Source organism: Wasmannia auropunctata, unplaced genomic scaffold (assembly GCF_000956235.1).
Source record: "Wasmannia auropunctata unplaced genomic scaffold, wasmannia.A_1.0 LD336090.1, whole genome shotgun sequence".
Lineage (NCBI taxonomy): Eukaryota > Metazoa > Arthropoda > Insecta > Hymenoptera > Formicidae > Wasmannia > Wasmannia auropunctata.
Window position 1 is genome coordinate 1,383,481 of NW_012026800.1, and position 12,910 is coordinate 1,396,390.

The window sequence follows — 12,910 nt, forward strand, 5'->3', positions numbered from 1 at the left end:
TTGGATATCATACTATCACGGTATGTATATCATGCGACGAGTGTATTACAATGTAAAACAGAACGCTATTTTGGAGTGGGGTTCAAGTTCGACACGTATGATTTACGTATATGATTCACAACGATAAGTAGAAATATATTCCTGAATAGAGAAATCTTTATACATTGCAGAAATGGAAGAGTAAAGAAACTGCAAGTTATATAACGTATAGTTCTGCTATTTTCTTTTATGTTTAATATTTTTATATTATGTTACATCGGTGTGCTTATTGTCGAAAAAGTAAAGCCTTAAAGCAATTTCTCTGCACTTGTGATAAAAATGGCCAACTTTATAAAAAAGTAAATCAAAATATATTTTTATAATATCAAGAACAATTTATATTATCAATCAGAAGAACAAACTAATTTATAAAATTTTGAATTTATTTAGTAAGTAATTTATAAAGTTTTGAATTAACTTTAAAAAATAATTTTTAGCGAATCATGAGCGTACTCAAGAGGAATAGGGAGAGGCGATTGCTCTTTTCCACCCAAATGTTAAAACAAGGAAAAGTAATTAAATTATGAAAATTATTTTTACGACAAAAATTAAACGTTCATTAACCAATCTAAGATTATTAAATACAATTATTTAGCTAATATCTAAATAAATTGTGATTTTTCGAAGGACGTTCTATAGTTAAATATTAGATGTTGTAATAAGTTTTGTGCAAAAATAAATATTTGCCCCCCCCCCCCTCACTTCCGACTAAAATTCTGAGTATGTCCGTCGTAGGTATGGTTACGTTTTGTATTAAAAAAAAAAATAATAAGAATAGCAATCCTGTAAACAATATAAGAAGATAGGCGATGTGTCATATATGATCGATTGGTTTATCAAGACAAAAGAGACTCGACGTCTGATGATCGCTATGTCCAATACGTCGATTGAACTTATCGCTGGAAATACCTTCGAGTTGACATTCGGCACTTTTGGCAATGTGAGTAAAGCAATGTCAATGTTTGTTATATCTGTCTGTGAACAGCATGACTTACATGTAGTTTGTACAATCGATAGGTGATTAAAACGTCAGTTAGCTACTTTAACATGCTGCGTGTATTGAGTATATAAAACCTGTTCGATGATGTAAAATTTATTAAAATGACCAATAATTATAAATAAATGCCAATTAGTTATCCGATACATATTCAATAGAAAGGAAGAAAGAAATGTGATTTTAATAAGTAAAAATTTTTGTCGTATTCGCTAAAATACATTTGCAAACAAAGACATAATTTTTGTATATAATGCATTTCTTTGAAATACGCTTAACGCTGTATACATCATTATACGATATAAAATCATGCAAAATGTAGTTGAAAATATTAAAATTTTTTGTTCGTATTATATCATTATATCGTGCTTGTAATCCATAGTTAAACAAACTTTCGTATCAGTAATATCTTCTTCAGTTGTCAAGTAATATATAGTGTACAAATTGTGAAATATTTATATAATATTCTTGCTTTCATGACAATATGCAGTAAAAATTACATGATTTTACCTTATCTGGCTTATAATTTGAACCTTTACCGGTTTCATACATGTGCCATGCGCACACGTTCTTTTGTTGCACATCGTATTTATCCGATAATTTGGCACGTAAAATTTGTTAACCCCTTTCACGTGAACCCCGTCATTATGCGCAGACGTTTTGTACACGCAAGCGCGGTACACACTCGGCTCTCACCGCAGAGAAAGAAAGACCACCCATTATCACATACGTCCAGTCCAGTCATGCTCGAGCTTCTGGTCCGCCCTGACCATCTGTTATTCATAAATCCGAAATGCGAAAACGCTATTAACGGAAATATTCAACGCCCGGGAGAAAGAACGAGACAAGTGCGAAGATCACGTTCAAAGATTCAGTCGCGCGTTAAATTCACTTAAACTTAAATAGAAACAAAAATATAAAATGAAACTAGCCGTAGGAGACTCGTCGAAGACGAGCAGACGCGAGGATGATTACAATTACGCAGTGCAAGTGATTCGCGTTATCATGCGAATGATCGGCGTGTGGCCGATTCCCCGTTACGCTTCCTACGCGGAGAGAATCGCGACACGCTTGCAAAACGTCTTATGCTACTTTCTCTTCGCGTTTATCGTTGTGCCGGGTCTCCTACTGATGTTCCTGAAGGAACGCAACTTCAAACGTAGAGTGCGATTACTCGGGCCGATTCTGAATTGCTGGATGGGTTGTCTCAAGTACACTCTGCTCGTGTACCACGCGAGAGAGATTCTGTCTTGCCTGAAACAGGCGCGACAGGATTGGAGGGAGACGGTCGACTGGAGAGATCGGAAAGTGATGCTGTCCAAGGCAAAAATAGGTCGAAAGTTCGCGATCTTCTCCGCCGTCTTCATGTATGTCGGCGGGCTGTCCTACCGCACCCTTGTGCCGCTCTCGAAGGGACGAATGCTCACGCCGATGAACACTACGGTGAGAGCGCTGTCGTGTCCGAGCTACTTCGTCAAGTTCGACGAACAGGCCTCGCCGGCGTATGAGATCGTCTTCACCCTGCAATTTTTCGCTGGACTGCTCACCTATTCGGTGACGGTCGGCGCGGCCGGACTGGCCGCGTTCTTCATCATGCACGTTTGCGGACAACTGGGCATTTTAATCGGCAAGCTGCAGCACCTTAGTGACATGCCGGAGCCTGAAGATCGAGCTGTCGCGATATTGCTGGCTGATATCGTGGAGCATCAGATAAAAGTGAAAAGGTGAGGTAAAGATAAGCGAGATGGGGTAAATTCTTATGTACACGTAAATAAAACGTATTAGTTTCACGAAACGGGAATAATTATAGAATGAAATTGAAATAATGATGGAATTGAAATGATTTAGTATGTCACTTGAAACTGCGATAATTTCTTTCGGAATGTCAGAATTACCGAAAATAAAACAGAATTCAGTTTAATATTACAAATCTATAATAAATTATAGGTAATTATTATAATTATCATATAACACAAAAGAACATTATTTAATTATTTTAACATTTTAAATATACTGATACAATATAATGCTATTAACATAAGACTGTATAAATATTATGATTATTTAACAGACACATGATTTATTTACAGTTTCCTAAAACAAGTAGAGGAAACTATGAGATACGTGTTATTAGTGGAAATAGTGGGTTGCACTATACTTTTATGCCTTACAGGATACTACGTTATTATGGTAATGATAATTTCCGCGAGGCTTTCATCCATGAATAATAATTCGTTAGTTAAAAATTTCATCTTTGCACAGAAATTAATGCTGAGACAGAATTTGTCAAAAATATTATTTATTTCGAAAATTTTGTTCATTCCAACAGTGTTAATTTTGTAGGAATGGGAAAGTAGCGATGCTACTGCTATGTTAACTATGTCTGTGATACTCACATCTTTCACAATTTCCATTTTTACTAATTGCTATGTCGGTCAACTGTTGACAGATCAGGTAGACAGTCTTAATATTCACATTATTTGCTGTAAAAATTACCTAGCAAAAGTTGCATCGATAGTTTGACGAGTTTTGCTTTCGCAAAATGTAAATGTGTGAACTGATTTAATTACGACAGAGCATTAAAGTTGGATCAATGACATCCACGATGAATTGGCATCGTCTTCCTTACAAAAGAGCCCGTACTTTAATTCTGGTAATGGCAGTTTCCAATATGCCGACGAAAATCTCGGCGGGAAAAATGATAGAAATGTCCCTACCTACGTTCAGTAATGTATGTGTAAAAGCTTATCTCTCATTTTAGCTAACTAGTATTGAATTACATATGTTTTTCGTCACTTCATAGATCGTTAAAACATCGATGGCGTACTTTAATCTGCTCCGGAAATTTATCACATAATTCTGATGGAACTTTTACAATAATACAGTACTCGAATATTAATCTGTAATTGGTACAATTTTTTGAAACGAATGGACAAGCCATGCAACCAATATTTCTCATTTTGATTTTAATCTTTCCCTTTTATTAGGACGTATATTTTGCACATTCATTTAAAATTTAAAATTTTAAGATTTAAGATTAGGTACTACAGGACTCAATCATTGACTTCATTAATAATTAGCGATTTACGACTTATGACAAAAGACAGGCTCGTACTTTTGCTAAAAACTGTCCAATGTAAATTAATCCTATCCTGCAATTATATCTACCGACCGGTAAAAAATTGCGCGCACGCAATCTTTCGTATCAAACTTTTAACTGCGCTACGACAGAATTACCGCGTGATGAAGATACGAAAGCGTGAATAAAACTTGTTCTACAACAGCATAAGCATAGTTGTCGAATATGAGAAGAATATTCGACTGTGTATGTGATTGGTCAATTCTTACAATTACACTTACTATGCTTACGTAATTGTATTATAGAACAGCCCTAATGCAACCTGCTTTCGCCGTATTTATATCCATCACTTGCGATCGTGCGACCCCTGCGCAACAAGTGATTCAGAGAAAATTGATTTTTCCCCTCTTTTCATGTCTATATACATTCATGTCATTACCAAACAAACGAGTTTACGGAATTCCAACTATAAGGACAGTATTATACTATGCAGATTGATCGATATGTGACCAAAACTTAAGGATACACCGGAAATGGACAAGATTTTTGAAAGGATCGCTTTTTATTGATCTCCAACAATATTGTAAGTATTTTATATTATCCTCATCAAAGACATTCCAATATATTTCACGATTACCGGCAACGACTTTGCTCATAATGTATTTAAAGCTCAATTAAATATCTATTTATTAAATACTACATTCAAAAAGACTAAGTCAATTTATTTCTTGGATTATTGTAAAATATATGTTGAATATACATTTTATTAAATATTATTATATGTAGGTAAATTTATATTCATTCCATACAATAAAAATTCATAAATATATCCTTTCGTATATTTTGTATATCAGAGAAATACAATACTTTTTCTTGTTATTTATCAGTCAGTCGTAAATATATATTGTACATGTGTATCTTATACACATCTTATATCTCTTGTACATATCTTTAATGGGACTTCAAACAACTTATAAGCAACTTAACATATTTGGTATTTTTGATTTCGCTTACGTTTAACATAATCATATCTTTTTACATAGATAAATTTTTAACGAAATAGTCCACCCACTATTTTGTCTAATATTGTTTGTATAATAATGTTGCAAATCTACTGAACAATATGTAATATTACAAAACAATTTAAAACATTTTTCAGCAGAAATTTCATAAACTATAAAAAGTACGTAAAAGTTCGTATATGATCAAATAACTTTCGAAGAAAAAAACAACCTTGTCATCGTCTCAATCATCAGATTTATATTGATAAATATACATATAATCAATTTATCAACAGCTTTATGTGACGTAAGTATTATATCGCCATAAGAAAAACAGAATCAAAATTTTATGTCTTATAATATTATTATTTGAATTACAAAAATACAATTTTTCAAAAAAAACAAACACGTAATAAAATTAAAAAATCTGATTCCGATTAATAAGAATCTTACAATTTATTACAAATATTATATTAACGCATTTATTTTTAAAAATGGATTATTAAATTATTTGTCAACTTAAAGATGCAAACCTTCTACATTACAACTTTAGGAAGTATAATTTAAATTATATCAATATTTATCGAACGTAATTCATCTTTGAAATTCTTGATGAAACATATATCATGAAATACAACATAACACATTTCATGCATGCAAAAATATATTAAAATAAAATTTTTATTTTAATCAATAGATATCTTCCAGTTTATTACAGATATATTAACAAAAATATATTAAAATAAAATTTTAATTCTATACATTTTGTAAGTAAATAAGCACTGTAATGGACGTACGTACTTAAATTGTATTTTTCTACGTAATAAATATGGTACAGTATCTCTTTCACCCAAGAAAGGCACACTTCCTATCCGTTTTGCGGAAGATATGTTCTGGCGGAGAATATAAAAATTTACGAACGGATTCGATGTAGTACACATAAGGAAACTTTGAAATCTTTAAAATCCAACAAATTGCAACTGAAAATATTAGAATTTTATGTTCATATTATTGATGTGTTATCACGTTTGTAGTTTAAAATTAAACAAACTTTCATGTAGGCTACAGATTCTTTAGCTATTAGAAAAATGTGTATGTATATCGTAAAACATTTTATTTGTATGACATTCTTACGTAACACACGCAGCATAAATTATCTGACAATGTCTGACTCGTAAGTGTAAATTTAAATAAGATTGTATGCATACTGCATGGCGATTCTTCTCTTTGCTGAATATTGCATTTGAATAATGTCATGCACACAATTCACAATCACTTTTGTGTAATCTTATTATTTCTGTGCACGCAAGCGTATCACACAATTCTGTTTTACAATAAGACCCCTGTCATCACATTTGTCCAGCCATACTCGAATAGTTCAAGTTTCTAATGTTGTCTGATCACCTGTCATTCGTAAACTCGAAATGAAGGAACGTTATTAAAAAAATTAATTATTAGCGTTCGAGCAACACCAAAGTTTAAAAAAAAAATTTTAAAAATTCTCTCCTTATAAATATGAAAATGCAATTCTATTTTATTATAAAATAATTTCTTTAATTTTTGAGAAATATATTGTACGAGAAAATATTTTCTCTCTCCATTTTAAAACGTGTTATAATAACATTTTTATCTCCATGCGACTTATATACAAGTATTACGGAACATATACACGTACGAAAAGAAACTATTGCTCCACTTGTAATATCGTGTAATACCTCACGCACAAGAAAGAAACGCTTGCCACGATCCACCCCGACAAAGTAGCGGAAAATATCTGTTGGAACGGGATTATCCGTTCTATTCATAATTCATGGACAGGCAACGTACAGTATCACACGAGGAAACCTTGACTACTTCACGGAAGTCGAGAATTGCGACTACAAAGTTTACCCTTCGTATCCTGCTTGATCACCCTTTTCTGAGAAGCGAAGTCAGGCGGAATTGCGCAGCCGCATTTGACTTTCCGCGCTCGAGCACTTGCACAACCCTGTCAGTCATCATTGAGTTCTCGTCGCTTCAACAATGTACGGGACAATTACGAGGAAGGGAAATCCAGTCGCGACCGTCTACGATCACGAGAAAGATCTGCAGCTGAGCGTTCAGCTGATCCGTTGGATGTTGGAGGTGGTTGGCGCGTGGCCGAAACCTACCACGATCTCATTGCTAAAGAGATACGCGTACGCGCTGTGGTACGCGATTTGTATCAGTTTGATCAGCTTCCTTATCGTACCCTCCATCATAAGCATGATAGTTGAAATGGAACGTACGTACGCTATGGTAAAACTCGCCGGAGCGCTGAGCTTCATGATTCTGGCTATCGCGAAGTATGTCTCGCTTATCTTCCACGAAAAAGATATTCGCAGTGGTATCGAGCACATTCGGAGTGACTGGATGAACACTCGGTATTACGGCGATCGGATCATCATGATTAAAAGCGCGAAATTCGGCCGGCACCTCGTGACACTCTGTGCCGGCTTCATGTACGGCGGTGCCGCTTTCTTCTATCTCGCCGTGCCGTACAGTATTGGCAAAGTTACAGAAGACGACGGAAACCTGACGTATTGGCCGATGAGGTATCCAGTCGCCACGATGATCATCGACGTGCGATACAGTCCCACCAATGAGATTTTCTTTTGGGTGCAGTGCCTGTCGGGCTTCCTCGCGCATTCCATCACTGCCACTGGATGCAGCATAGCCGCCGTATTCGCGATGCACGTCTACGGCCGTATGGAAATCCTAACACAGTGGATCGAGCACTTGATAGACGGCCGGGAAGATTTATGCGATGATATGAATGAGAGATTGGCGATGATCGTGCAGCAGCACGTTCAAATCTTACAGTAAGTCAATTTACGAGTACCATTAGTGCTCCTTGCATTTAACATACGCCTCTATATGGCGCTTCAATTTATTTCTATTTATTTCCTGTTTTCAATTTATTCTTAATTGTTTAAAAACATTTAATGAAATCGTACTTTTCCTGTAAAATATCACTTACGCGATAACGTATCCGTTATTATCTTCCAGTTTTATATCGCTGACGGATAAAGTACTGCGTGAAATATCTATCATAGAAGTTATACAATGTACAGTAACCATATGTCTCGTTGGACATGCTGCCATCGTGGTATGCATATCGTAGAAAAAATATATTATCTATGATATAAAACATCTATTTATTTTGAAAGAATGCTGGAGATTTACAAGTAGAAATATATATTGCCGAAAAATCTTTATGCGTTGCAGGAATGGGAAAGTAAAAATCCTACAAGTTACATAACGTATATCGTTCTGACTCTTTCTTTTACTTTTAACATCTTTATATTATGTTACGTCGGCGAGCTTGTTACTGAAAAGGTAAAGCCCTACTATCGAGCAGTTCTGATTCTCTACACTTCTGATAAAAAAGGCAAATTTTACAAACAAATACATCTTCACGATATATTTCCACATTAGCAAGAGAAATTAATATCATAAAAATAATAATGAAATTTATAAATTTTGAATTTATTTTAAAAAGTAATTCTATTAGCGGCGTAAATGTAGTTATGTTTTATATAGAAAAATAAGAAAAGCAATCCTGTAAACAGTATAAGAAGATCGGCGAGGTGTCATACACGATCGACTGGTATCGTTATCAGGAAAAAAGAGCCTCGATGTCGTGTTGATGATCTGTATGTCCAATACGTCCATCAAACTTACCGCCGGAAATATGTTCGAGTTAACTTTCAGCACTTTCGGTGACGTGAGTAAGCATTGTCAATGTTTATCATATCTGTCTATGAATGACTTATACATTGTTCATATAATTTATTAGGTGATTAAAACATCGGTTGCCTATTTTAATCTGATGTGTACAGTAGCGTAAAACTTATCCGCAAATATAAAAATTAATAATGCAACCGTTAAGGTTGTAAGTATATGTCAATTAGTTGTCTGATATTAAGAAAAAAGAGAGAAATGGTTTTGAGAAATAGATGACATATTTATGAAAATATTTAATAAAAAAGAGAGTTCAATATACCTTTCGCATATTTCCCTCTAGAATATTTTTGATACATCATTGCACGCATAAAAAATCAAGCGAAATGCAATCTGAAATTATGCACATTTACTTACAAGGGCAATTTTCGTACTCATTTCTTAATGAAAAAGAATTTCTTGTATTCATAGGTGCACACATGTGAAAGCAAGAAATTTTTAATAATCAGTGAATAATTACTAAAAAATAATAATTAATAATTGACCAAGAAATATTCTACGAATATTGTTGAAAGATTGAAAAATATAAAATGTCAAGCATGTACAACACTAGCATCTCGTTCCACGCGGATTATTTTCCCATCGTGCAACCACCTGCAAGTAGTGATGTAGGGTATACAATAACTACACATTAATCACTCGCACGCGTATCGATTGCTGACACTCCTTGACCGCTCGGAAAATCGGAAACTCCTTCTCTTAAGCCAACAATATTCCTCCGAACAAACGGGAGTTATAGAAAAACGCATAAGCGCTGAGAACGACCTGTTGTCCACCACGTCGCGATATTGTCGCTTAATATAATACATGCGGGCATTCAAATCACCATAATGTTGCATTCCTTTCGCGTGTCCTCCACGCACATCGCGCATCAGCGAGACAGCAAGTACAATATTTAGCTGAATCGCTGATTCCTGAAACCGATGCCTGGCCCGGGTCCGACACCGGCGGCGCGGCGGCGGCACCGCGGGTCGGGTGCTGTCACGCGGCATTCAGTTTGTCTGCCACTCTCTGATCGCGTTCACGGTAGTGCCGTGCGCGTTGTACATCATATTCGAGCCGGACGTGCACCTGAAGCTGAAGGCCTTCGGCCTGATGATACACTGGCTGATGAGCGACGCGAACTACTGCTCGTTGCTGGCGCGTAGTTGCAAGATAGGCGAGTGCGTGGACCACATGCGCGCCGATTGAAGGTACGTGGGGACGACGCGCGATCGCGAGGTGATGCTGCAAAACGCCGAGTTCGGCCGATTTGAGTCCGCCTTCTGCGCGGTCTTCATGCAGGGCGGCGTCTGCTCCTACAGCATCATCATCATCCTGACATCGGCAACCGTGCGAATCGGAAACGCCACGTTGACGACGCACCAGCTACCATGTCCGTTCTACACGGAGCTGGTGGACACCAGGTATAGTCCGGCGAACGAGATCGTGATCGTCCTTTAGCTGCTGTCGACCGTCATAATGAACTCCGTCACGATGGGCGCGTGCAGTCTCGCCACAGTCTTCGCCATGCACGCCAGCTGAGCATTCTGATGATGAGACTGGACGAACTCGTCGAGGCAAAAAGCGAACAAACGAAGTCACGCGGCGAAAATTGGCCACCATCGTGGAGCATCATCTTCGTGTACTTAGGTAATGGGTACTCAGGTAAAAATGTATTTAATGTTTGATTTATATTTCCATTATTTATAAAACTCGAATGAGCAAAATAAGACTGTAATATTTAAATATTCGATTCGGCGACTCGTTAAAAATAATATTGTTTTTAGTAATTAACTGGCTGTGTCGTTAGCGGCCTCTTTTGAAAAATTTTTACACTTAAATTTCTCTATTGTAAAGAAGTTACAGATCACGAGAAATAATATTATTTAGTAACTTTAATAATTATTAGTTACTAAAAAAAAGTTTTAATTTCAATTTCGTATCGTATATAGAAACGGTTATGCATTAAATTTGTCTCGTCGAGTTGTTGAGATGCACTACTGATATATGCATGGATATTATACGATCACAGTATGCTAATTTTATATCAGAGTCGTAACGACTGTGAAATAAAAATGTTGTGCATATTATGTTGCAATTCGTGATACACTTTTTAATAAATAAATAATGAAATAATTCTAGGCAGACATTATTCTCAATGTTTTACTTGTATTCGTATATATTTATAGGAATGGAAATTGCATATCAAAAATTTACTCACGTACTTGACATGGCTATATTTATATAGCCATGTCATGCAACATTTTCATATTTTGTTACATTACTGAAATCCTCAGGGACCAGATAGTTACATCATATATATATATATACACACACACACAACATATATCTTTCTCTTTAGTTATAAAAATACAAAATGATAATCTGAAATTATAACGTAAACATATTGATCAACTCAAGAGTTTATATAGTGTCGAAAAATAGGCAAAATGGCATACATGACAGAGTGATACCGATTATATCATAAAATTGCACTCGACTTGATTCTAATAATCTCTAATAATCGTCTATTCGTACTTACATCCATCACTTATGATCGTGCGATCCTTGCGCAACAAGTGATTAAGAGAAAAAACCGGTTTTTCCCTCTTTTCATATCTATATATGATACATACATGTTGTTATTAAATAAACGAGTTTACGGAATTCCAACTATAAAGATACCATTAAGTATATTATGCAGATGCACATTGATCGATATGAGACCGAAACTTAGGGATACTTCGGAAATGGGTAAAATTTTTGAAAAAATTCCACACAATCAATTTTTATTGATTTTCAACAAATACTGTAAGTATTTTATATTATTGTTATCAAAAACATTCAAAAATGTTTCACAATGACCGGCAATGACTTTGCTTGTAGTATATTTTGAGATCAATTAAATATCTGTTTATTAAATATTACATTCAGAAAGACTAAGTGAATTTATTTCTTAAATTATTATAAGATACTTTAAATATATGTTTAAGTATATGTTTTGTTAAATGTTATATGATGGTAAACTTACATTCATTCCATACAATAAAAATTCACGTATCCTTTCGTATATTTTCTAAATATCAGAGGAATATAATATTTTTTGTTGTTATTTATCAATTAGTCATAAATATATATTATATATGTATATCTTATATCTCTTGTATATCTCCGTAAGATAAGATTGTAAACAATCTGTAAGCAGCTTAATATATTTGATGTTTTTTATTTCGCTTCTGTTCTTTTTACATAGATAAACTTTTAACGAAATAGTCTACTATTTTCTATAATAATGCTACAAATCTATTGAACAATATGTAATATTACAAGACAATTTAAAACAATTTTCAGCAACAATTTCCTGACAAACTATAAAAGTACGTGAGAGCTCATACATGATTGATTGGCTTTCGAAAAAAGCCTTGCCATCGTTCACAATCATCAGATTTATATTACTGAATATACACACAATCAATTTATCAGCAGCTTCATGTGAGTAAGTATTATATTGCCATAAGAAAAACATAGAATCAGAATTTTATATCCCATGAGATTATTATTTGAATTGCGAAAATGCAATTTTTCAAGAAAACAAACATGTAATAAAATAAAAAAATGATTCCGATTAATAGATATCTTACAATTTATCACAGATATTACATAAACGGATATATTTAAAAAAATTGATTATTCAATTATTTATCGATTTAAATGTGCAAAAGTTTTTACATTACAATTTGAGGAAATACAATTTAAATTATAGCAATATTTATCGATTGTAATTCATCCTTGAAATTCTTGATGAAACATATATCATAAAATATAACAAAACACATTTCATGCATGCAAAAATATAGTGAAATAAATTTCAATAGATATTATCCAGTTTATCACATATCTTAATTAACAAAAATATATTGAATTAAAATTTTTATTCAACATACTTCGTATATAAACACTGTATAATATACGTGCATACGTACGGAAAATTGTATTTTTCCACGTATAATGATACAATATTTCACCCAAGAAAGACACACTTCCGATCCGGTT

The 12,910-nt window shown here is 34.3% G+C and overlaps 2 protein-coding genes across 2 annotated transcripts; both read left to right on the plus strand.

The window, feature by feature from the left end:
• The first annotated feature begins 1,954 nt into the window (after nucleotides 1-1,954).
• Nucleotides 1,955-3,908, plus strand: LOC105448043 (odorant receptor 13a-like). The gene is made up of 5 exons (XM_011686405.1): nucleotides 1,955-2,757; nucleotides 3,124-3,223; nucleotides 3,377-3,487; nucleotides 3,609-3,764; nucleotides 3,837-3,908. The coding sequence occupies exons 1-5, from the start codon at nucleotides 1,955-1,957 to the stop codon at nucleotides 3,888-3,890; spliced, it is 1,224 nt and encodes a 407-aa protein (XP_011684707.1). The 3' UTR covers nucleotides 3,891-3,908.
• A 3,214-nt stretch (nucleotides 3,909-7,122) lies between these two features.
• LOC105448044 (odorant receptor 4-like) lies at nucleotides 7,123-8,757 on the plus strand (the record flags this gene model as incomplete). Its single annotated transcript, XM_011686406.1, has 4 exons — nucleotides 7,123-7,953; nucleotides 8,141-8,240; nucleotides 8,360-8,470; nucleotides 8,704-8,757. Coding segments are annotated over exons 1-4 (1,083 nt in total), but the record flags the coding sequence as incomplete, so codon positions are not given.
• Between the last annotated feature and the right edge of the window lie 4,153 nt (nucleotides 8,758-12,910).